Source organism: Thamnophis sirtalis, unplaced genomic scaffold (genome assembly GCF_051295495.1).
Source record: "Thamnophis sirtalis isolate CommonGarterSnake01/CBP01778 unplaced genomic scaffold, rThaSir2_p1.2 scaffold_4, whole genome shotgun sequence".
NCBI classification, from domain to species: Eukaryota; Metazoa; Chordata; class Lepidosauria; order Squamata; family Natricidae; genus Thamnophis; species Thamnophis sirtalis.
This window is the reverse complement of record NW_028261384.1, coordinates 116,592,211-116,617,365: the sequence shown is the minus strand read 5'-3', so window position 1 is coordinate 116,617,365 and position 25,155 is coordinate 116,592,211. Positions and strand designations below refer to the sequence as shown.

The 25,155-nt window shown below is 43.1% G+C and overlaps 1 protein-coding gene across 2 annotated transcripts in view; it reads right to left on the bottom strand.

Annotated features, from left to right (window-relative positions):
• BCAT2 (branched chain amino acid transaminase 2) overlaps positions 1 to 21,720 on the bottom strand; it is a 31,098-nt gene extending 9,378 nt beyond the window's left edge. Inside the window, exons 1-6 of one of the 2 annotated variants that reach the window (XM_014053283.2) lie at positions 21,636 to 21,720; positions 8,176 to 8,244; positions 7,807 to 8,007; positions 5,134 to 5,244; positions 2,981 to 3,100; positions 1,075 to 1,238 (exon numbers count right to left, since the gene is read on the bottom strand). In XM_014053283.2, coding sequence (XP_013908758.2) covers positions 1,075 to 1,238; positions 2,981 to 3,100; positions 5,134 to 5,244; positions 7,807 to 8,007; positions 8,176 to 8,244; positions 21,636 to 21,674 — 704 coding nt within the window. In that variant the 5' untranslated portion in view covers positions 21,675 to 21,720. Of the gene's footprint in view, positions 1 to 1,074; positions 1,239 to 2,980; positions 3,101 to 5,133; positions 5,245 to 7,806; positions 8,008 to 8,110; positions 8,247 to 21,635 lie in introns of those variants that run through there. The other variant, XM_014053284.2, reaches the window with a different exon arrangement.
• Positions 21,721 to 25,155: the final 3,435 nt, after the last annotated feature.

Genomic DNA, 25,155 nt, shown 5'->3' with positions numbered 1-25,155 from the left:
TATAGGGTTCCCTGCCTAGGCAGCAGGTTGGACTAGAAGACCTCCAAGGTCTCTTACAATTCTGGTGTTGTGTTGTGTTGTATTGTATTGTATTGTATTGTATCTCCAGTTAAACCAAGGGCCTCTGCCATGTTGGGAAGAGGCAGCCAACAAGACTCCTCTAAATATCTGGTTGAGCATTCCCAAACTGTTTGCCTCCCCAAAACCTTTCCTCCAGCCAAGGCCTGGTTGTGGTTGCTATATTCCTGTGTATTTTGAAAAATGGACCACTGTTTAAGTATTAAAACAGGGGTGGAATATCTATAGCCTGCCTCTGGCAATCCTCATTTTTTTCAGTGTGACCCAAAACCCTATAACAGAATAATTGAGTTGGAAGGGATCTTGGAGGTCTTCTAGTCCAACCCCCTGCTTAGGCAGGAAACCCTATATCATTTTAGACAAAGGGTTGTCTAATCTCTTCTTTAAAACTTCCAGTGTTGCAGCATTCACAACTTCTAGTTGTTCCACTGATTAATTGCTCTAACTCTCAGGAAATTTCTCCTTAGTTCTAAGTTACCTCTCTCCTTAATTAGCCTCGAGTCCCCTAATTATTTTGTTGCTCTATAAAATTGAAGTATGTTGGCAAATTGGCAATTTTCAGGAATGAAAATTTTCTCCTTTTGAAAAATAAAACAAATAAAATAAGAAAATATAAACGTTATGCTTCTACTATGGTTAGGGAAAAGACTGTATTATGGGGAGCAACTCTACCCTATTTTGACACCCACCCCCCAACCTCTCCAGTGTCACCTTATCACAAATTCCTGCAATCCTCAAGGGCTTAAATGAAATTTAAAAACAAAAGAAGTCAAATTCTTGTCTCAAGGAAAATGTCCCATCTCCACAAAACAAATTGGGCTGAAGTAGCCTTGCTCTACCTATACGCCTTCCAGAACTGTGGACTTCAAGACCCAGAATTCTCCAGGCATTGCCAAGAATGTTAGGAGGTGAACTTCGCCCACTTGGAAAAAGTCTGACTTAAAACTGCCAAGTTTCATCCACCCACTTAGGTTAAAACAGAAGCCCTAGACTTACCCGCCTACTTTGCAATTACCAACGCCACCCATCCAGGCACGGACAAATTGGGGATCAGCTAAGAGGGAAACGGGATTGAAGCTTCCGGTGGTAAAATAAGGACCCACGGGGCCCAAGATCACAAAGAGCAGCGCGTGATTGGAAATGGAGACCCCCAAGGAAGGCTGCAGAGGGCAGAAGGGGAGAGTGCCACATAAGAGGCTGGTCAGCAAACGTGATTAGAATCGGCAGATTTATAAAGTAGCTGGACTTCTTTTCTTCTTGGTTTGAAATGGCCCTCCTAATCAGCGGTGGGATTGAAAAATATTAGCAACTGGTTCTCTGCCTGGTTGCTGGGGCGGGGGCTACTTGGCCTCCTGCACCACAGCAGCAAGGGGGACGTTTTCTCCCTCCCCAGGCTCCAGAGGCTTTCCTTGAGCCTCTGGGGGGGGCAAAAATGGCCTCCCACGGGCTCCAGAGGCCCTCTGAAGGCCGGAAATGGACCCTTTCCGGATTTCCGGAAGGCCCATTTTTTACCCTCCCAGAGCCTCTGTGCGGGCTCTGCACTTACCTGGCATGATGAAGAGGCCACATGGAGACTCCTGGGAGGGGAGGCGTTTGTGGGGCCAGTTCTACCGGTTTGGCAAACCAGATGCAAAATTAGCATCCAGTTCGTCTGAACCGATCCGAACCAACTGAATCCCATCCCCTGCTCCTAGTTGACTTGCTCAGGGTGAAAAAGCTACCTGGATAAGCAGCGAAACGTTTCAACCCCATAAGAAAATAAGTCTATGACACAGCTTCCAGACAATTCTACACGGATGGCTGGGAATCTCCATTGACAGCAATTTATCAAAGCAGCAACTAGCCAATTTTGTCAGCTGAGAAGCTAAGCAAAGCCAGGCCTACTCAGTGATGGAGAGTCAGACCACCCGTTTATCCACAGGCCAGAGAGAGAAGTTCCAAAACGATGTGGAAAATTGTACTGGCAAACTATTTCCATGCTCTGGCCAAGAATATTGCATGAAGCTGACTTCAGCATCTCCAAAAAGTGAGATGGACTGAAAGGTCCATCAATTTTTTTTTTAACACTGTTTCTTGTCTCCCCACTGTACACCTAACTGGACTGACTTACTACTGAGATAGAGCTCGTCCAACATGGCCGTAAGTCATAATGGTCATAAAATGGGTTGATCATGTGACAATTTTACACCTTTTTTTTGCAGCAGTCATTAAGAGGCCACTGCAATCATAAAGCAGCCATCACAGTCATTAAGTGAATGCCGCAGTCATTAGGTGAAGCAATGGTTTGCTATGGGTGCAGTTTTGCTGAAAACTAGAAGTAAATGCTAGTTTGGGGCAAAATCATCATAAAACATGGTGATGTGACTGCCGGATGCTGCAGATGGATCTGAATGGCAGCCCATTTGCTAAATGGGCAGTTTGGTCGGGTTTATGACTAGGGTGCGGGTGGGTGGCAACCATCAAAACTTTGAAACTCGGTCATAAGTAGCCCTCTGATAGGTCTGTCATAATTTCAAAAGATCACAAAGTATCTGTAAAAACATAGAGCCTGTATTTACACATGCTAATCTTGGTTAGTTTTAAGTATAGCTAGCTTTTATGGTTTACAACGTGCACACCCAGCCTAGTTGATAGGCGAATGGAGTACATGGTTAAAATCCATTAAAATGGTTTGTTTGGTACTGATATTAATGAGTTAAACAAGAACGAAAGGGAGAAATAGGAAACGTAAACGAAAACATGATGACATTATTTCTGAATCTATCCATCACCTTGTTTTGATGAAAAGGGGTCAGATTTTGGAAATCAGAATGAACATAGCGCGTTTAAGTAACTGTTAGGGTTAGATTATGGAAACCCCGTGCTGCCTAAAACGTCTGAAATTGGAAGCACTCGTACCCACCTCGGTGCCAATCAAGATGGGGCGGATGTAGAGACTGGCTGTGCTGGAGTGTGGGACCCAATCTTGGTCCACCCGGATCAGCTGCTGGATGCATTCAAGCAATTCAGACTGATCAAAAGCCTGCAAGAAGACGAGAACATGATGCTCCTGCTGTTTTTCCTTGCACGGAGAATAAAATACCCTGTGCTGGGCACCTTGAAAGAGCCAGCTAGATAGAAAAAACCCCATCTAGTCTCTAGCATCCCTTCCCCCATGGAAACAGGGAGACACATCTGGGAAACCTGGAAGCAAAGCTTGGTAGCCATCCCTGCCTTCTGCTCATAGCTCCCCCACAGCTTCCGTTCAGAAGCATCTGATTCCGAAGGAAACACGTTACTGTCCTTACGGTACTTACAGGGTAATTCCTAGACAATATTTTTCACTCCCTCCTATAAGATGCTACCACAAACTATTTTTCCTTCCACTTCATATTCTCATCACCTGATAGGGCCGTGATGGCAAACCTATGGCACGCATGGCAGAGGTGGCACGCAGGGCCCTCTCTCTGGGCACGCCCGCCATCGTCAGCTGCTCTTCTGGTTTCCAACCAGCTGGTCTTTGTGGGCGTCGAAAAACAGCCCAGAAAAACAGCCCAAAAACAAATCAACTGTTTTTGCCTTGTTAATGGCCTGAAAACTGCCCTGAAAACAGCAAAAAACACCCCCAAAACAGGCCAAAAACAGCCTGAAAATGGCCAAAAAAGAGTCTGAAAAGGGCTCAAAACCGGTCGAAAAAACAAGCAGCTGATCTTTGAGTTTCTTGTGCTCTGGTGCACATGAAGACCAGCTGGCTGCCGCATATGCGCATGCTGAAAACCCAAAAACTAGATGGCCGGCACGCACCTGCACTCTGGCCAGCTGGACTTCATGTTTCTGGTGCGCCGGCGCACACACATGAGCAAATGAACATGCATTCCCGTTTGATAGTATTCCCCCATTCACAGAAAATATTGAAGCTTCGTTCTCGCAGCTTGTGGGTTGTTTTCCGAACGTTTCATTCCCAGGCTAGATAACATCTTCAGCAGAGTGTAGGGGATCTGCTGAAGATGTTACCTGGCCTGGTAACAAAACGTTTAGAAACCAACCCACAAGCTCGATGTTCTGACTTAGGCTTCCCAAACGCACGAAGCCAACTCCTCATCCTGATAAAACCCTTTTTATTTAGTTTAAAGTGAATTCCTCTCCAGCAAAGTCTTTCAAGAGATTTCATAACTACAGACCTTTATCAGGCTTGGAAAGCTGCCAGGCCGATATCTTCCAAACGCCACTCTGTAGCAGACAATACTTGGCAAGAAGTCAGGAACAGATCTTCACCCTAATGAATTGAACTAATTGTCTCCTGCAAACTCCCCTCCCCTTTCGCTCCTCTTTATTCCCTATGGGAGAGGCCATTCACCGTCCACCTCTGGCTTTACTCCTGAGTCGACCCTTGTTCCTTAGCTGTTCCCTTCTCCTGGCAGCTCTGCGCATGCGCACACTGGGAACAGGCTCCAGCTGTTCTTCTGCCTCACTGATGTCCAACTTCGAAGGTGGCTGATGCCCTGGCCCCATCTGTGCCTCTGACGCAGACTCCAGGACTGGCCCATGTTCCTCCCAACTGTCCGAATCTGCTGCAAGATCCACTGGCAGGCCACGACATTCAGAGAATGAACCTTCACCCTCACCCTTACACCCGAGCTACAGATATTCGCCACTATTGCATATTAAGAGATGTTAAAAGCATTGGAAGTTGCATCCTACTAAGCAAATGATGGAGTCACCTTGATTAAAATATGTCTCATGCACATGCCATTTCTCCATATTCATATACCAACTACCTGGGTGGAAACTATGATGTCAGGAAGCCAAATAACAGGAGCACACTAAATTGGGGTCTATTTCAATTCCCTCCCCCAAGGTTGCAGGAGGAGGCTTCACCCAGTCTTTCTTGAAATATATTGGGAGGGTGTTTAAGTATTTTCTGTCCCTGGCTACTTTCTTTTAATTGAACTCAGGTTGAAATCTTTCAGTTTCAGGGTTCCATAGATGGCCTCGGGAGAAAGATCATAGCTTAAAAGGTAGCTGATCCTGGATTTAGGGCAAGAGAGAGAACAAGAGGGTGCTCCACATACTCACAGGCAAGCAAGCTCGAAGAGAGGATTGTAACATGCGGTTCATGTTGAGCATGGGACGAAAAAGACGGATGTGCTGATCTGAGCCCCGGAAAGCTTTCATTCCTTCAAAAAGCTAGATAAGGACAGGAGGAAGGGGGAGATTAAAAAAAAAAAGTAAAGTGAATTATGTGGTAGAGATCATCTACTGATACATGAGCTGGGCTTAAACTTTAGGTTAATGAAACGCAATGGCTTTATTCATATGACCTTATTATTATGGCTTGATGAAAAGATGGGCAATTAACATTTCCCCTACAAGCTATTTTGGCAGATCATAGACCTTTAGGGACAACCATGATCTGGATGATTGAGAATTTCCATTGACATCCCAGACCTCTCTTTGACTATGCAAACAGAAAACACTTTCCGCTGTGCCTCATTGATCTCCCAGGAAAAGAAAAACCAATTCCCAGCCCCAACGTAGTCATTTGCCCATTGTCTTCTATCAGGTTTCCCTTCATCTCCAATGTTAAATACTTGGTTTAACGTTCACAGATTATCCTACAATTATTTTCCCCCATAACACTGAATCAAAAATTAGGCAAGCCCACTCTAGCCTAGACCTCAGTTTTCAATCTTTGTAGATGCTGAGAACAGACACCAGACCAGAAAACTAGACGGATATGTCCATGAAGTCATTAAGCTCCATCTCCAAGATTTTACTCCTATTGATTTATGGAGTGCAGTGAGAATCTCTGTTAAAATACTTGTGTAATCCAAAATTAATATGTGAAGAAGATAGATACCTTCTTTCTGAATTCTAATAACGGTACGACCCATTCGATCCATTAATCAACAAAGATTTCTGGGACTTGAATCTTTATTTTATCTCATGAAGAATAACAGCTTAACCCAACAATGTAATCTCCCTTTTTCCCAATTTGGTAGATTCTAGATGGTCAGGAATGCAAAGAGATGCGGTTCTCTTGCATCCAGATTATGTAAAATCAATCTAATCCATCTTAATTCTCTCCGTTTTCAAAAGATTCCTTTCAATATTTCTCTCTGTGATTGGATGAACACATCAAGCTAAGCTTGCTGAATTGTGTGAATCCAGCTTTTGTGGTTTATAAATCATAGTGCTCAAGAGAGGGATCAAACATCTCATCCATCTTTTGTCCCTTGGGTATGTCCACAAGAGATCTAAGCGTGACCCGTCAAAAGCGCGGACGACAAAAGCGCGATCGACAAAATCGCGCCTTTGACGTCATCACAGCGCGACGAAAAAGATCGAAAAATTCAAATAAAAATTAATAAAAATTAAATTAAAGCAAGCCGATTCACATAAAGGTAAGGGTTAGGGTTAGGGTTAGGGTTAGGGTAAGGGTAAGGGTTAGGGTTAGCTTTAGAGCGTTAGCGTTAGCGTTAGGGTTAGGATAAGGGTTAGCGTTACGTTTTTCGTTACTTTAACGGTTAGGTTTAGGGTTAGGTTTAGGGTTAGGTTAAGAGTTAGGGTTAGGGTTAGGTTTAGGGTTAGGTTTGGGGGGGTTAGGGGAAGGTTTTAGCTTTATTTTTACATTTTTTCGATCTTTTTCGTCGCGCTGTGATGACGTCACAGCGCGCTTTTGTCGAGCGCGATTTTGTCCTACGCGCTTTTGTGGTGGAACCGATCTAAGGCAACACCTTGAATTCTGTTGATTCTTATCTACCGCTAATTTCCTTTGATAGTTAGTAGTTCAGATTTTTGTAGCACACAATAAACCTATATTCATTTGAACAGCCTGGATTCCTGATTTCATATACCAAGTCTATGGTATAGTGAAGGGGTATAAAACCTGATCGTATTGCAGGCTGTATCGTGACATATCAGGCCATATTGCGATGTATCGGGATGTTTTTTGCCTTTGCAGAGCTGGTGTGGGCATGGCCTGTGTAGGCCTGTGTGTGGCCTATGCAGGTTGTATCCAACCCAAGGGCCGCTAGTTTGACAGGCCTGGTATAGTGCATGTATGATCAAAACCAACTATGGCTGATAACCCATAGCCTATATATGAAGGTTCCACCACAAAACCGCGTTAGACTAAAGCGCACTCGACGAAACCGCGTAGCTGACGTCATCACAGCGGGACGAAAAAAGCACGCTGTAAACGCTAAAGCTAAAATTAACCCCTAAACCTAAACCTAAACCTAACCCCCCTAAACCTAATCCTAAACCTAACCCTAAACCTAACCCTTAACCTAACCCTAAACCTAACCCTAAACCTAACCCTTAACCTAACGCTAAACCTAATCCTAACCCTTAACCTAACCCTAACCCTAACCCTTAACCTAACCCTAAACCTAACCCTAAACCTAACCCTAAACCTAACCCTTACCTTAACTTGAATCGGCTTGCTTTCAAAGCGCTATTTAAAGCGCCCCTTTTTTCCCCGCGGTCGCTATTGTCGCCCTGCTGATGACGTCAGCGACGCGGTTTAATTGGGCGCGCTTTAGTGGAGTGCGGTTTTGTCGTGCCATGATATATGAGACCATCTCTAATCTGTCATATTCCCAATCCTTCGTTGGCTCCATCCACTCTTCATCATCTCCCTGTTGTCTTATCAGACATCAAGTCCTGACATAAGAACCCTTTCCAGCAAAGCAGAAGAAAAATGGAGGGTATATATCTGTAACTCTTTAGATGGGAAACCATTACCTCCACTGAGTAATGCAGGACTGAAGAGGCTGGGTGCAGAGAGAGATTCTGGAAAGGTTTGATGTGTGGTTTTCCCCAGCCATTTTCTTTGCTCCATTCCACAGTGAGCATATGGTCCGTGAAATTTTTCCCAAAGACCAGTTTGCTAGAATCCGGTTTAGGCTTTAGATGTTTGTTCAATTCAATCTGGAGATCTGAGGCCTGGAAGAAATGCAGGGTCATTGACTCGGCTTTCCCCGCCCCCCTCAATGTCAAATTAAAAATTGAAAGTTACCCCGAACATGTGGGTTTATATTCTACCCACCTCTCCCCAACATGGAACAGATTCCCGTCATTGGGATGTGATGTGACGGTGTGAAATTTTCTCACCTTGAACGTAGTACTGAAAAATCTCTGAGGAGCAAGAAGTAGAAAGTCTCCAGCTTTTCCTCTCAAAATCTAGAAGGAAATAGGGGGGGGGGGGAATTAAAAGTCTGAATGAATCTCTTGCACCCGAAATAGAGAAGCGGGTCCTGCAAATATCCTTCTCTAAATTGCATGACTTAAGCAGCTGTGCCTGAAAAATCTCTAAAGCAGATGTGCAGGTGTACTTCTTGATTTGCTTGTTAATTACCCTGGAGCTTTCCCCATTTTAGGGAAAGAAGCATCAGTAAAAACTAAGTACATGTTTTGTTGAGTGCAAGTGACCCCGAGACTGAAACCTCCTTCTGGTTAAAATCATCTCAAAGAGTTGGCTGAGAAAGACTATTTTTCCCCCCAGTATCTCTGGAGAAGAAACATAGTCATTCAGGATGGACACAGTGAGCAGATGGTCCACTGGCTAAATTAAGCCAGAACATTTAACAAAATGGCTAATCATTAATGCTGTTTTCCAACCCACGGACAGGCGTTTGTGTGCCCGGTTCTAATTTCAAAAGACGGTGATTGGTTTCAGAGAGCTGCTAGAGGATAATGCCAATAGGCAGACAAGGAAACAAAAAAAACACCAAATTGCTTCATTTGGTTTTCATTGATTCTCACCATGGATACTAAAGATCTGGGCTTTATTTTTAAGTTTCAACTTCTTTATGGCTTGTGGTTAATTAAAAAGGTCAACTAAATTATGGGCAATCACAGGTAGTCCTATTCCTCCTTTTTGTAACTGTTAGAGCCTTCACTGACAAAGACTGCTGAAAACTGACAAGATGTGTTCCTGCCATTTTGAGGCAGGAAATATGTGAAAGCCATAGTATAGATCAGGGATGTCAAACTCGATTTCATTGAGGGTTGCATCAGTGTTGTGTTTGATCTTGGAGGGCAGGGGGGCTTGACCAGCTCAACATAACTCGTGTTGGGGGCACCTGTGGTGGCCCAAGTGCTCTACTAGTGAAAATGGGCTCCCGATCTCTGTTTTCAGCTGCGACGGCCTCCTGCAATTCTCTGCCAGTGAAAATAGAGCCCTCACGAGCTCCATTTTTGCTGGCAGAGGCACTGCGGGCCAGTCCTTTGCTGTTTCCAGGGTGGCCCCATGGGCCGGATCTAAGCACCCCGCAAATCTGGCCCCCAGGCCTAGAGTTTGACACCCCTGGTATAGATCCTAAAACAGTCAAATCATGGTTTAAAAGCATACAAACAAACAAAACCCTTCAAAGCACTGATCCCATTTACTTTCTACAATATCAAATATATATCTTAGTAATCTATTTTTCCCTCCCTGGACTTCAAACCTGAGTCGAGGTGGCACAGTGGTTAGAGTGCAGTACTGCAGCCACTTCAGCTGACTACAGTTCTGCAGTTCGGCGGTTCAAATCTCACCGGCTCAGGGTTGACTCAGCCTTCCATCCTTCCGAGGTGGGTAAAATGAGGACCCAGATTGTTGTTGGGGGCAATATGCTGACTCTGTAAACCGCTTAGAGAGGGCTGAAAGCCCTATGAAGCGGTATATAAGTCTAACTGCTATTGCTATTGCTATTGCTAGTGTCTTTCTACAGCAAGTATACTATGTCCACAACATTTCGCTGGTGTACTAATTTAGTAGTCAACGGGCCATTAGTCCGATGCAGAAACCTCCCATGTTCAGATCAACCACACCAAACCAGGTTTACTTGCAGTGAACTCAATGGAGCTTCCAACTTCACGAGGGAATTGGATTATAACTTCCAAGAGCTTTCTTTCATGGTTACCAAAGTAAAGGAAAATCACCTCCAGGTACTCCTGGGGAGGAAGAAGGTAAGGATAATGTACATGCAGAGAGACCCTAGTCTGCTAGGCCCATGTTTTTCAAACTTGGCACCTTTAAAATAGCAATAGTTCTATGGAGATTCTCAGTCATCCAGGTCACGGTTGTCCCAAAGGTTCTTTTTCAACTGGACAAGGCAACTGGACTTTCTGGTTTTTCTTTAAAGATGTTTCACTCTTCAGCTGAAGAAGCTTCTTGGATGAGAAGCAAAACATCTTCAATGAAAAGCCATAGAACAGTGATGGCGAACCTATGACACGCGTGTCAGTGCTGACACGCGTAGCCATTTGGGGTGACACGCACAGGATTTCATGCGATTCATCCTCGGCTCCTGCACGGCCGCCGAGGATGAAAGAATCTGTGCTGGAGGAACGGGGGGGGCGGGACGTGTGATCTCCCCCGCCCACACTCACTTACTGTATTGCCGCCACCCCTTTCTGAGCGCAGGGGCTGCTGGTAAGGCGTGTGTGCCGTGCGCACACACGTCATCAGCGCGGCGAGGGAGGACCCGCAGGAGAGGAGCGCGGGAACAGTGCGCTGTTTATTTATGAAAGGCTCTACAAATTTAAACTCTGCAAGTTTGAGCATTGCTCACTCCATAGCTCAGCATGCAAAAGCGCTTAATGAGGGAGAATTTATTAAAGAAACTCTCCTAAGATGTGCGCCAGTTCTATTTCACGATATGCAGAATAAAGATGCAATTATTAAGAGAATATCTGAGTTCTCTTGGGGCGGGCATGTTGATGAGGACGTGGAGCTGGAAGCAGCCGACTCCACAGCCCTGGTTCACGGCACCCCAAACAAGTTCAATAATATCAAGGGCAACATACGAAATCGACTGATGAACAAAGAAGTTACTAAGCAGGTATGTTAAATAATTTGTTTTTGGTTTATTAAATACAATTATATATTGCAATTATACATTTTTGTAGTTTAAACTATAAATTGCGCAAAATTATGTTTTTGTCGAAGTGACACACAACGCGAGTTATGCTCGATTTTTTGCCGATTTTTGACACACCACGCCAAAAAGGTTGCCCATCACTGCCATAGAAAGACCAGTTGCTTCTTGAAAGTGCACCTCTGGAGCAATAGCAATGGCTCTTAGACTTAGATACCACTCCAGAGTGCTTTACAAATGTCAACATATTGCCCCCAACGATCTGGGTCCTTGTTTTATTGACCTCAGAAGGATGGAAGGCTGAGTCAACCAGGATCGAACTCTTGGCTTTGGGAAGTTAGCCTTCAATATTGCATTCTAACCATTGTGCCACTATGGCTCACAATGCCTAGATTTCAAGTCTCATAATTGCCCAGCCAATGCTGTGCTAGTGCAACCAAATGTCACATATTCAGAAGTCCCTGATTTGACTCTGAGCTGTGACACAGGTTCTTTAGATGCCTCCTTCAGAGTCGACTTTCAGCTTGGTCTTTCCCACCGTTAAAATACAGGCAATCCTTGACTTAACGGCCAAAACCGGGACCAGAATTTCTGTTGCTGAACAAGATGGCTGTTAAGTGAGTTATACCTGATCTGGCAGCTTTTTTGCACGGTTGGCACTTTGGCAGGAAAAAACAAACACATAAGTATAGAATAGGCGGGACCTGGCTCAACAACTATGCCTGTGAAAGGAATCTTAGTCTCCTAGTGGACTATCACTTATGGATGAGCCAGCAGATGCCAAAAAAAGCCAATGCAGTCTTAGTCTGCATCAACAGAGGGATATCATCGCAATATACTGCACTAGTGAGGCCTCATCTCGAATATTTTGTACAGTGCTGGTCACCATGATACCAAAATGATGCTGACACCTTTGAGTGTGTGCAGAGAAGAGCAACAATCTGATAATGGGTCTGGAGACTAAACATACTAGGTATTTCCAGCGGCTATCAAAGAGAAGGATTAGGGGCAACAGGATAACTGTCTTCTAATCCTAAAGGGGCTGTCATAGAGAAGACGGAATTGACTTATTCTCCAAAGCACCAGACAGAAGGACAAGAAGCAGTGGGTAGAAGCTCATTAAAGAGAGATCCAATCTGGAATTAAGGAGAAATTCCCTGAGAGTAAGAACAATTAATCAAGGGAACAGTTTGCCTCCGGAAGTTGTGGATGCTCAAACACTGGAGGTCTTCAAGAAAAGATTGGACAGCCATGTGATCAAGATACAATAATATCTCCTCCCTTGGACTAGAAGACCTCCAAGGCCATATCCATCCCTATGATTTTATGATTCTATGACTAGAACTCACAGTCTCCTAGTTTCTAGCCTGGTGCCTTAACCACTAGACCAAACTGGTCCTCTCATTCACAGATGTCTCATCCAGGATGTTGAAAAAACCAAAGGGATAGATTCCAACTACAACGGGAGGGCTACAGGTTCCAAACCTCTGGAACCGGCAGCAACCCACTGCCACACCCCCAAACCGGTTCCCCAGTCTCTTCTGCCATCGCCGGCATGTTTCTGCGCATGCGCAGAACAGTTTTCAGTCAACTGTGCAGCAACACGCGGCGGGCGCGCACGTGAGCGAAGCGAGCAGCATGCGCACAAAACGCCCTCTCAGCGAACCGATAGTAAACCGGCTAGGAACCCACCACTATTAATTTCCTATATCTCCATCTAAAAAGACCACCAGAAATAGAAGAGCTTTTTCCCAGCAAGGCAGAAAGAGGGTCACAATGCAAACATTCAGTACCAAGAGTCTCAGTGACACAAATTACCTTCCTGCAGCATGAGTTGTTCAGCTAAAATCTCTGCACTGATACAAACAAAAGACCTAACATTCTTAAGCAAACAACTTTAGTTAATATTTAATCCACAAAGACAAATGAGGGGGGGTGATGGGAGAGCGGTGGGTGACATCCCATTCTGGTTGTGTTGTGGGTAGGGGAGACTTTTGCCCAGTTCTGTATTATTTGTCCTGCCTGGACTGAGGTGGTAACCAGCGGCACAGTTTTTGGAAGAACAGCCTATGCCAGTTTTCACTGGCAAGGCCCATGCACAAAGGGGGCAATTGAAGAGGCAAGCGTGGGAAACGTATTTCTGCAGAGATGAGTTTCTGCCAATCAGAGGCTGGAGCAGATTCCTCCCCCCCCTCTCCTCCCCTTTCGATCTGGACTGAACTTCAACCCTGTTGAATCACAACTGACAAGAGCCTGGATGCAAACTACATCAGAAGGAAGAGGCTGCCATGACTAGAATGTTCTCTTCGGGGGGAAAATAAAACTGCAGCTGTCACTGGTGACGGAAACAAGGGAAATGAAAACAAGGTAAGTCTGCATGAATCTGGGAAGCAAAATCATTACCTTTTCTCTTCCCGTCTGTCCTGTCTTGTACTGCCTTGATTGGGAATTGTGCAATTTGTTAGAAAGTGAGAAAGCAAAGAGAGCTTATGCAGAGAAAATAAAAAATGGTGCAAGTAAAAAATGTTGCAGTGAATTCCTAACAGTAATTAGGATTAATTAGGATTAGCTAACAGTAATTAGAGATTACGGGAGTTCCCAAAGTGGCTTAAGATGGCTGGAAATTCTGGGAGAAATTGTTCCAGTTCATCTTCAGATTATTTCATTGCAGCAGGAGGTATTCAAGGTTCCAAACAAACTTTAAAGTAAAGAGAGATGATTTGCAGAAGAGATGCAAAGGTAGGATTCATACCTTGCAACTCAGTGTGGACTTCAACTCCCAGAATTCCCCAGTCAGTCTTGCCACTTTGGGAACTCCTTGCTTGCTGGGGAATTCTGGGAGTTGACTTCATGAACATTCAAATGGCCCACGTTGAAAAATTCCACCTTACACTACTGCAGTGTTTTTCAACCTTTTTGTGCAAAGGCACACTTTTTTCATGAAAAAAATCACGAGGCACACCACCATTAGAAAATGTTTAAAAAATTTAACTCTGTGCCTATATTGACTATATATAAAGTAATCTTCCCACGGCACACCTTACACTATGTCATGGCACACTAGTGTGCCGCGGCACAATGGTTGAAAAACACTGCACTACTGTAAGCTATGCTTTAACAAAAGTTAACAAGCTACCACTCGCTGAGTTCACACATCACACGATGCTGTAAATGACAAACCATGGCTTAGAGCAGGGGTGGGTTCCTCCTGGCATTACTACCGGTTCAGAGCCCCAAAAATTTTGTGCGCATGTGCAGGCAAAGCAAACACACATATGCAAATTTGCACTTTAAAAGATCTGTGCACGCACACAAAATTAAAGAAGGGGGGAAATAACATTTTTTCAATGTTGATTGTTCTGCGCATGTGCAAAACAGAAAACCAAGATGGCACCACCGAGGATAGAATCGGTATGGTCACATGTCTGGCTGAGTTACTATCTATTCGGCGGAACCTGGCCAAACCGGTCGGAACCCACCTCTGGCTTAGAGATCATAACAGCCCTGTGGATGAAGCATGTGAAGACAATGTCAAATAGTTCACATGATGGCTGAGGGTGGTATGAGGGACACTCAACCAAAAAGTACCATAATGCCTCAATTAAACTGCTAAACAAAAAATGTATTAAAGCTACCCTGGATTTTGACAGACTGCATTTAACAGAATAACAGAATTGGAAGGGACCTCCTTGGAGGTCATCTAGTCCAACCCCCCTTCCAGACAATTGGCTGTCCAGTCTCTTCTAAAAAGTCTTCTGTAACAGGGCACTCACAACTTCTGAAAGCAAGTTCTGTTTGTGATTGATTATGATGGATAAGCTGAAAGCAGCTGACCCAAGTTTTATCTATTTGATTTCCTTGAAAAGCAGGAACTCTGATCTCCCACCCTTGGTGAGTAAAGTCCAGTCTTCTACTGAGATTAGGTTGATCTGCAGTTTTGAACAACCGCCAGAGGAACTACAAAGCTGGAGTGACAACCTTTAGGGCTGAAGTTCAACCCTGAGATTTTTTTAAAGATCGCACGGACGAAGGAAAGGAAAGGCCACAGCCTTGCCTACCTCCCAGGATGTTTGTTGTGGAGGGAAAAAATGGGGAAAAAGAAGCCACTACTCTGTTTCTCAAAAATAAGACCTCCTCAGATAATAAGCCCAATCGGGCCTTTGAGCGCATGCACTAAAATAAGCCCTCCCCTGAAAATAAGCCCTCCCCGAAAATATTGCACCACAGCAGCAACCATGAGGTGACCACCTCCTGCACCTCAAAAATAATAAGGCCAAGTGCTTACTTCGGGGGTCAAAAGAAAATAACACCCTGTCTTATTTTCGGGAAAGCACGGTATGTACATTGCCCAAAGGAAAAGCAGGATAAACTTAAATGAACAGACAAACTGAGAGGCATTAAGAACACCGAAGTGAAGCAAGAACAGCTGAGAAGCCACAATACCATTAATTATTCCATGCCACAATTGAATCAAGAGCCGAGGTGGCGCAGTGGTTAAATGCAGCACTGCAGGCTACTTCAGCTGACTGCAGTTCTGCAGTTCGGCTGTTCAAATCTCACCGGCTCAGGGTTGACTCAGCCTTCCATCCTTCCGAGATGGGTAAAATGAGGTCCCAGATTGTTGTTGGGAGCAATATGCTGACTCTGTAAACTGCTTAGAGAGGGCTGAAAGCCCTATGAAGCGGTATATAAGTCTAACTGCTATTGCTATTGCTATCAAACAAACACCCAAAAAAAGAGAGAGCCAATTTGCTTAATGATTAAAGCACTGGTTTAGAAAGTAAGAGATTGCAAGTTCAACTCGTGCCTTAACTATAAAAGCCATCTCATCTCACAGAGGAGTTGTTGTGGGGAAAATAAAAGGAGAAAGGCATGTTAAATATAATCATTGACCTGAGCTGTAAGTAAATAAATACGTCAATCAATCAATCAGACAGCTGAATTTAAAGAACCTTTCCACTGGAGCCTCCCAAAATTTATCTGGATCGATCAATCATCAGCTCAACAGGGATTCCAAAGGGTGGCAAATTGGTTTCTTGCCTAAACCTTTTCAACCAGGAGATGCCATGGGACATTCCCTGGGCAAAACAAGTATTAAATCCCTGAGTTTTCCATGACAGGTTGTGATTTGATATCAGGAAGAAAAGAAGGACATGGGAAGCCTTATTTTTTAAGTTAAGTTATAGTTCGAAAATTTTTATATTCATATAATTCTCTACTTCTACTGCAGTGTATGTATATCATGTGCGATATTTTCAGTTACATTGGCCACCAGGAGGCACTACGTTTCCTATTATGGGGGACACCTAGTGAAAATGGTGTGTGCCTCCTGGTGGCCAATGTACAGTATTCCTCGACTTGCAACAGTTTTGTTTAGTGACCGTTCAAAGTTACAACGGGAGTGAAAATTGCGACCGATGACCATTTTTCACTGTTACGACCTTTGCAGCATGGGATCAAAATTCAGATGCTTGGCAACCAGCTCATAGTTATGACCGTTGCTATGTTCCAAGATGATGTGATCATGACCTTCTGCACTCTTCTGACAAGCAAAGTCAGATTCATTTAACAGCCAGGCTATTGACTTCTCAAACTGCAGTGATTCACTTAACAGCTGTGGCAAGAAAGGTCGTAAAAGAGAGTAAAATTTACAACAAGTATCTCACTGAATAACAGAAACATTGGGCTCAATGGTGTTCGTAAGTCGAGGACTACCTGTAACTGCAAGCAATAGACTTTCAAGTACATTGTGCCAATATGAATCCAACAATGGATGGAAAGCATTTCTCCACTGAAATGAGAGATTGTAAAGTTTTTTTTTTAAATGTTGCAACACGACATCTCGGACTTCCAAAGGAAAAGTACTCTCAAAAGATCCTTTTTGGATAGTGAGATAGAAGGCATATACAGTTAATACTATTTAAAAAATAATAATATGCAGATAGGAGGTTTTGCCAGCCAATGGCATTTGAAAGCATGAAGAAAATTTGTTTTAACAGTAGAGGGCAGCAAAAGCCAAACCAAATAGACAAGTCTCCCCTGCATAAAAATATAATCTACACTCCATCTGATTTAATAGCTAGAAACAACCACTTTCTTCCAGTTTTAAAAAGGTTTGAGTATCTGGAGAAAAGTTAACTCCCTGCAGGTGATAAGGCAACTAATTATTACAACCTTGCTCTAAGTATTTCTCTCTCTCTCTCTTTCCCTCCCTCCCTCTCTCCTTCCCTCAGATGGTAGATAGATAGATAGATAGATAGATAGATAGATAGATAGATAGATAGATAGATAGATAGATAGATAGATATCCATCTCTGTGTGTATGTCTTTCTCTGTCTATATTTAACTAGCTAGCTGTCTATATCTAACTAGCTCTATCTATCTATCTATCTATCTATCTATCTATCTATCTATCATCTATCTATCTATCCATCTATATCTATCTATATCTATATATCTACCTACCTACCTACCTACCTACATACATACATACATACACACACACACACACAGAGAGACATATATACACACACACACACACACACACTACTCTTTCTTTATCTGTCAGTCTTTCTTTCTGTCTCTTTCTCTTTCTCTAAGCACTAGAAAGTTGTGATTAATCTTAAGATTCAAAATCTCACTTTTTACCCTAAATGTTTTACTTGAATAGCAAACCTATTTACCTGTAGAATACCCTGCCCTTGGGAAAATCAATGACAGGAACAGAAGGACTGACTAAACCAGTTTCTTCCCTTCCAAATTGGTATCTGGGATCACAGCCAGCGAGCAGTGACATTTCCCCTTGCCTAAAGCAAAGGCTCAGTTTAGAAGTACACCAGATGGATTTTCAGTGAATTAGAAAGACTCTGCCTCCACCCTTCTAAGAGAAACAGAAGAAGCATTAACAATGGTAACACACCGTCAATGTCAAGAACAGAACATGAGCATGCAAGTAGGGGCAGAAAGCTCCCAAATATTCCAGCATGGAAGTTTTGAGTCTAAGGAGCCTGAACTGAAATCCTATCCCAGCTACCCCTTACTAGGCATCTGTTTCAATTTACTCTGTAAAATAGTCTCGCAATCCTTTTAGATTTACAGCAGTAGCTGCCTCGCCCGTTATCTAACCTCTCCCTCAATGTGTACTCTGCTTTAAGCCACATAGGAGTTAAAAGAGTGCATTTATTAAATTTCTACACCACCCTTTTCACCTAAGCGCCTCTGGCAACATCTACACCAACCATAAGAAAACCATAAAAACTATAAATAAAACACAAATTAAAAACAGAGGCAGGAACAAATTACAACTTACAAGTAAAAATTTAAAAAAATTAGTTAAAATTCAGGTGGTTAATTAATTTGAGCTTCTGGGCAAATTCAGAATTCCTCAGGGGAAAGGAAAAGCAGAGAAAGCAAATCCCAGGGAGGGGTTGTAACAGGCGTCTGCCATAGCCACGTGGCAGGGGGCAAATCATTTCTGCAGCCCAGTGAAATGCTATCCCCTGTGTATCCTGTCAGCCTCTAATTAAAGGGATTAAAAAGCAAACAAGAGATTAACAGCCTCAAGAGAGTGTGCTTAATGTCTTCTAGGAAACCAGATACCTCACCACCCATCTCTTGGGGCAAAATCTGCAAATCCAGTTTAGGTGAGGGAGTTGCTCAGAACCAATACAGTACAGCTTCAAGTGCTTCTTGCACAATCTTCAATCTTCTTGGCCCAATTCCTTCTTCCATTTTTCCTTTCAATTGCTTTCTAACAAAGCTTAACCAAACAGAGCATTATGGGAAAACTGTTCTGATCTGCTTTCCCTTCTATTGTCTTTCAGTTCTCAGAAGTCCTAGCCAGCAGCTAATGCTTCCTTTAACAGTAAAGTCAGATTTGACCATTATGTAGGCTTAAGGGATTGTCTTTAGTTCTGTCATTCTAAACTTCACAACCAGAGATAGGCACCAGTGGGTCATTTATTTAAGAAAATCCCCTGAACGCCCCATAAATTATGCCAAGATCCAATTGCAGATATGATTTCTTATAAATCCAGAATTGCAACAATTCCTTTTGGAAAACTAACTTTTAGGACTTATTTATAACTAAAACGTTGAGCCTGATAGTAGTCAGTGGGATTTTCTTTATGACTTACATTACTAAGGAATGCAAGTAGCACAATAAAGGATACCCCACCCCATGCTCAATTTAGCATTAGGAGGCATTGTAGGAAATTGATAAAGATCATAGAATCCATAGGATTCCATAAGGCTGGGGGCTGGAAGGAGGAACCTGAGGTCTTCTAGTAAACCCACTGCCCAAGGCAATTATGTAAGTTTGCAAAACCCAGTTAACAATGGAGAAAGTTTGCCTGGGTATTTTGTGCAGTTCTCCAGTTTGGTGACAATCCTGTGAATTACTTCCCTTCCCCCACCTCATGTAAATTAACCTGAGTTTCTCCTTCACAGGTCTGAGATTCCTTGTTAAAAGAATATGCATACTTCTGCATGCAAGCACAAAAGAACTGGGTTTAGTCATGTATTACTAAGGAAAGGAATAGAAAAGAATACTACCCTGATTCTTGGCCTTTCAAAATTTTGGCCTTCTTTGCATTCTTGGCAAGTAATAACACATTGATTCTCCTCCCTTACAGTAGACAGAAACCTGATCATGCCACCTCCCCGAATCACCTTTATTCTTCAGGAAGTTTCAGTTCTCCTAAGCTGAATGTCAAAAAGTCAAAGGTGAGGAAACAAAAAATAAAGGAACATGACGTTCCAAATATGAGTAGCTTACATTTTAAAAAGCATGATGCATGCATTTGAAAGATTAAAGTCATCAAGGACCAGGACCTGAGACAACAGATCTGAAGTTTACAACAATGCAACAGCACCGGGAAGAGAATTGCTAGTCAATCTATGGTAGCACCTCCTGCAACATTCATCAGCCCACTATGACTAATGATCAGGAGTTATAGAAGTTGTATCGCAAACATCTGGCAGACACAGTATCAGGTTGACTTTAAAATATCAAGTGTCTCCAGATGTTATGGCCCTGATATATGTCCCTTAGACAAGTCTTCCCCAACACCTTGCAACAAAGTAGGAATTATTAAGCTCTTAGAATTCCAAACTTCATGAGCAAAGGCTTTGGGTTAACCTGTACTTTCTGAAAATGGTGTTATGGCATTTGCCACAGGTTTTAATGGGATCACAAATTGGTGTTGGCTGGGAATTCTGGGTGTTACAGTAAGGAGGACACCCCATTGGCCAGAACTATCTTCAATGAATCAGAAAAGTATGGTTTTTCTAAACTGCCTCTTTACTGAGTAGCGGTTTACTTTGAGAAGATATATATCTCAGTTTAGTCTAAGAACTATTATTTGGTCCATTCAAGCTAGAAACATGCACTGAGAGAAGATACAAAAGTATGTTTAGAGATGGAGGATGGTTTCTTTGAAAAATGCATAAAGAAACAGTATGTCCTTATCTATTTTTTTTCTTTGTGAGTTTAAGACTTTTTAGAAGAAAGTTCAGCTTTAGAAATCCCTCAGAATTGCGCTGTATTGCAAATCTTTTTGTAGGTCAAGTTGTTATGTATTCTAACAAATGAATAAAGAATTATTTCCCCAGAAATGCAATTGCTGTAACTCTAATATCCAACCCACAGGAAGGTGTAAATTCTTCATTGTTAGCATAAGAAACATAATTTGAAGAAGAATGTTTATTTAGTTTTTATTCAGAACCTTTTACCCACAGCCAGAGAATAATTTCCTTAAACAGGAAAAAAAACCCAGAAGGGAATAAGTATTTTTCCATTCTCAAATATACACTTTACTTATTTATAAGAAACTAAGACTGTTTTGCAGAGTGATTTAAGAGGATAAGAGTAAAAATATTTGTGGGGGGAGAGATCTAACCTTATCCAGGAAGAATTTTGAGCTGAAGGGCTCAAGTGAGTGTAATTGAAAGGACAGCTCTTAAGGAGATGTTGGGGAAATTCCACAAACTTAAAAGAAACAAAAACATCTGTCAAATCACAAATGAAAAATCCATTTGAGTTATGTATGGAGAGGACAAAGTAATTCAGGCAATTCCATCTGGGAGACCTTAACCCCATCACTCCCATCAAAGAAGCAATATATTCAGAGGTAATAAGTTCTAGATCTCCCTTTCGAAGACCATAAAACTTTTCCTGGTTGGGAGGCAAAGGAGGGGGAGCATTTCGTCCCCACCATCCATTCAGTCAATCCCGAAGGTGCCTTTGAGAAATTGCAGGGCGGGAACCGGTGCATCTGAGAGAGATGTTTGCTTCGGCGCGCTCAAGGAGCTCATTAGGTCATTTTGGGGGAAAGGAGCCCAGGGGACATAGAGAGAAGGGGAAGGCAGAAAGCAGAGGCTTGTTCTGCGAGATGGCAAACCTAGCTGGGGGCTATCCAGGGGAGGGCAAAAACTGGGGGATCGAGGGAGACGAGACTTGGGTTTCCTGGCGGAGATGCAGAAAACGACCTCACAGCTGGGAGGACGCGAGGAAGACACTTTGGGGACAGCAGAGAGAAAGGAAAAAAACCCAAGGGGAGCATTTGGGAAGGGAGGGGGCATTTTTCTATCGGCAATGTTTCCGCCCGGAGCTATTTATAAACAGAACCGGAAACGTCGCCCCCCTCTCTCCTTTTATCCGAGGGGGATGGAGGCTGTCCCCCCACCGCCGTTTCCTGTACCCCAACTTACCTGCCGTAAGCACCCCGGGACTCCCATGGTAACTACCATGCTGTTGTTGTTAAGGCTGTGGTTTAATGGGACTGGGCGGAGCCTGCGGGAGACCAGGCCCCCAAAGGGTCCCTCCCCCCCGCCCCGCCCCGCCCCGCCCCTGGCGACGCCTCGTTTGGCCGATCCCGGAGGCTGCTTTGAGTTGAACTGGGGTGTAACCTTGGGGTTGGGCTTCTGTTGTGGAAGAGAGCACCGCTGAGCATGTACAGAGCGTCGCACTTCTTGCTTGTTACTTTCTTGTGTGAAGAGACCGAAATGGTGCGGGGGGTGTCATACTCGAGCAGGTGGAGTGGGCTAGAAGATCTCCCAAAGTTCCTTCCAAATCTATTGTTCTGCATCTGGAGTTTTCCTGGCAGCATTTTTGCAAGTGGCGTGCAGTCGCCGGCTGGCTCAAGGTCACCCAGCTGGCTTTTGTGTGTCTAAGGCAGGACTAGAACTCACAATCTTCCGGTTTCTAGCCTGGTTCCTTAACCACTATACCAGCATGTAATGCGGTGGCTCAATGAGATATTTCTGCCAAGGATTTCCTTGTTATGAAACGGCCTGCCATACTTCCTCCCATATTCTGGAGAGAAAAAATATAAGATTTTGCTTTGGTGCCTCCACTTAATACAATCTCCTTGTCTTAGAGATTTAAAAAAATCACATCAAACTGCCTCCTATTTATTGAAAAGAGGCAATTTAATGGAGCAGATAATGGCCAAGTGGATGATGTCCCAGATACAAAAAAACAAAAAAGAGGCTGTGGCTGGGAGTTGGGAAGAATCTTTGAGGGGCAGGTACGAAGTATTTTGTACATAAAGATAGTTAATTGCTTGGTTTTGTTTACTTGCACACACATCTTTCTTGGCTCCTACTCTTCTACATGGGGCACAGCCAATCACACCCAGATCCTCCTTACACGCCCTTTAACACAGCCAATAACATGGCTGGCATATACACCCTTCAAGGAGCACATGGGTTTGTTTCAGCCCAAACGTATGCTGAGCAAACAACAGCTGCTCTGGCACATAGCCAGTAGGTGAGGCACCAGCAAACTGTATCTCATCTGGCTATGCATTGTTTGCTTAATACTATATAGCCTTTCCAAAAACAGGCCATGTTGAAGAGGAAATGGGAAAACATCATACATCAATTCCTACCTAAAATCAATACAGGCTTGAAAGCTTCAAAAGGAAGCCAAATGACCTCTTGCTGGACTGAACACAACCACAAAATGCTATTTTTTGTTAAAATGATTCTAAGTGGGGGTTTGTTTTTTTTAAAAAACAACAACAAATGCTTCTGAGAATCTGCTGAATTATATGCTATTGAACAGATATGTGAGTTATGTCTCGAGTCTTGGTCTGAATTCTACTTAAATATTGTTTTGTTCAAAGTATAAATGATGGGTTGGAAGGCTGCTGCTTGATCGAGAAAAACTGAATCTTCCATTGTCTTCCGTCTTTCAAAAAAGGAGAAGAATAATCACCCTTCTTTAAAAAGTTAAAAAGGTAAAGGTTCCCCTCACATATATGTGCTAGTCGTTCCTTACTCTAGAGGGCGGTGCTCATCTCCGTTTCAAAGCTGAAGAGCCAGCACTGTCCAAAAATGTCTCTGTGGTCATGTGGCCGGCGTGACTAAATGACAAAGGTGCACGGGATGCCATTACCTTCCTACCAAAGGTGATTCCTATTTTTCTACTGTCATTTTTACATGCTTTCAAACTTCTAGGTTGGCAGAAACTGAGACAAGTAACGGGAGCTTACTCTGTTATGCGGCACTAGGGATTCGAACAACTGACCTGCTGACCTTTCTGATCGACAAGCTCAGCGTCTTAGCCACCAAGTCCTTCTTAAAAGGTTATTGTACTTCAAAAAATTAAAATCCCCTACAAAAAGAATTCTGATCACTTACAAACATCTAAATGCGAAACTTCATCCACTTTGCTTGCTTTGTTATCAATAAATCATAACAAAACCACAGCTTCATCCGTTAAGCAGTAAAAGTGAACAACCTCCCGTGACTGTTATGAGATAAAGGAAGAGGAAGGTTATAAAGGAATTAAAAAATACTGACAACGCTTTTGAATGATTGATATTTTTATTTTAAAAAGGGAAGCTCTGTTTCCAATTGTTACATAACACTCAAGTCAAATGAAAAATTGCCTTTGCAGGAGGGAACCTTCAAGAGAAATGGAGGAAGTTAGGCAGGCAAAGACTATTCTAAAAACTGCTTTATCTCAACACTCTCACATGTCTTTCATAGGACCTTTACCATCATGAGCCCTGAAAGAATTCCTGAAATATCCATTTAATCTTTTTTTAATGTATTTTGGATTGTGAATGTCACTTGTAAGCTTTTTTGGAACGAAAGGGTCTAACAGGTGGAATGATAGTGACTGATTTGATTTATATTGTACTTTATTTGGGGAATTCCTGTCTAGTTTGCTCCCCTAAGAACCCTATGAGATACGTCTGAGAAATTTCCTGCATTTACAACATTTAATCAGTGGAACAACTTACCTCCAAAAGGTGTGGGTTCTCCAACACTGGAAGCTTTTAAGAAGAGATTTGTCTGGAATGGTATATAGGCTTTCCTGCTTGAAGATCTCCAAGGTACCTTCCAACTCTATCATTCTGACCCAAAATCATCCACTGAGTTTCCATGGCTAAACGTGGACTACTGCATATAATCTAGGCCTCCTTGGTGTGGGTTCAACGCTTTAAACATTGTGCCATCATACCAGTTCTTCATTATGATAATACAGGTAGTCCTTGACTTATGACCACAACTGAGCCCAACATTTCTGTTGTTAAGCAAGGCATTTACTTTTTTAGTGCTGTTGTAATTTGAACAGTCACTAAGTGAACTGTTGTCAAGGACTACTTGTGACAGGAGTAATCATTTGTTTTAATCAACCATCATATTCTTCCATCATCTATTACTCTTTAGTGTTACATCTTAATTATTTGCTCTCTGAAGGTTGATAAACCCTCTGCCAATGAAAATAGAGCTCGGGAGGCCCGCCTGCTAAGGGAGAGTATCTGGATGAGGCCTTCCCAAGCTCTGTTTTTGCTGACAGGGGGTTGCAGGAGGCAGTCGCAGCCAAAAACTGAGCTTGGGAGGCCATTTTCACTGGCAGAGCACTTGGGCCACCACCCCACCCCACCTGACATGAGTGACATCGAGCTGGCCATGCCCCCTCCCCTGCCCCGCTCCCCAAGTCAAACACAATTTGATGAGGCCCTCAATGAAATTGAGTTTGACACCCTTGCTCTAGAGGTTTTGGACATTCACTTCCATGGACTTTGCCATTGCTCATGTTGTTTAAGCTAATGGGAAATAAGGTCTAAACATCCATAGATTGCCTACTGGGCCAAGGCAGTTGGGATTCAGCTCCTCCCCAAATTGAATATGTAGGCCTATTTTACAGACATCCTTGGAGGATTAAAGAAAAGGACCAAGATTAATATTTTTGGAAAAAGACAGGAACAAAATG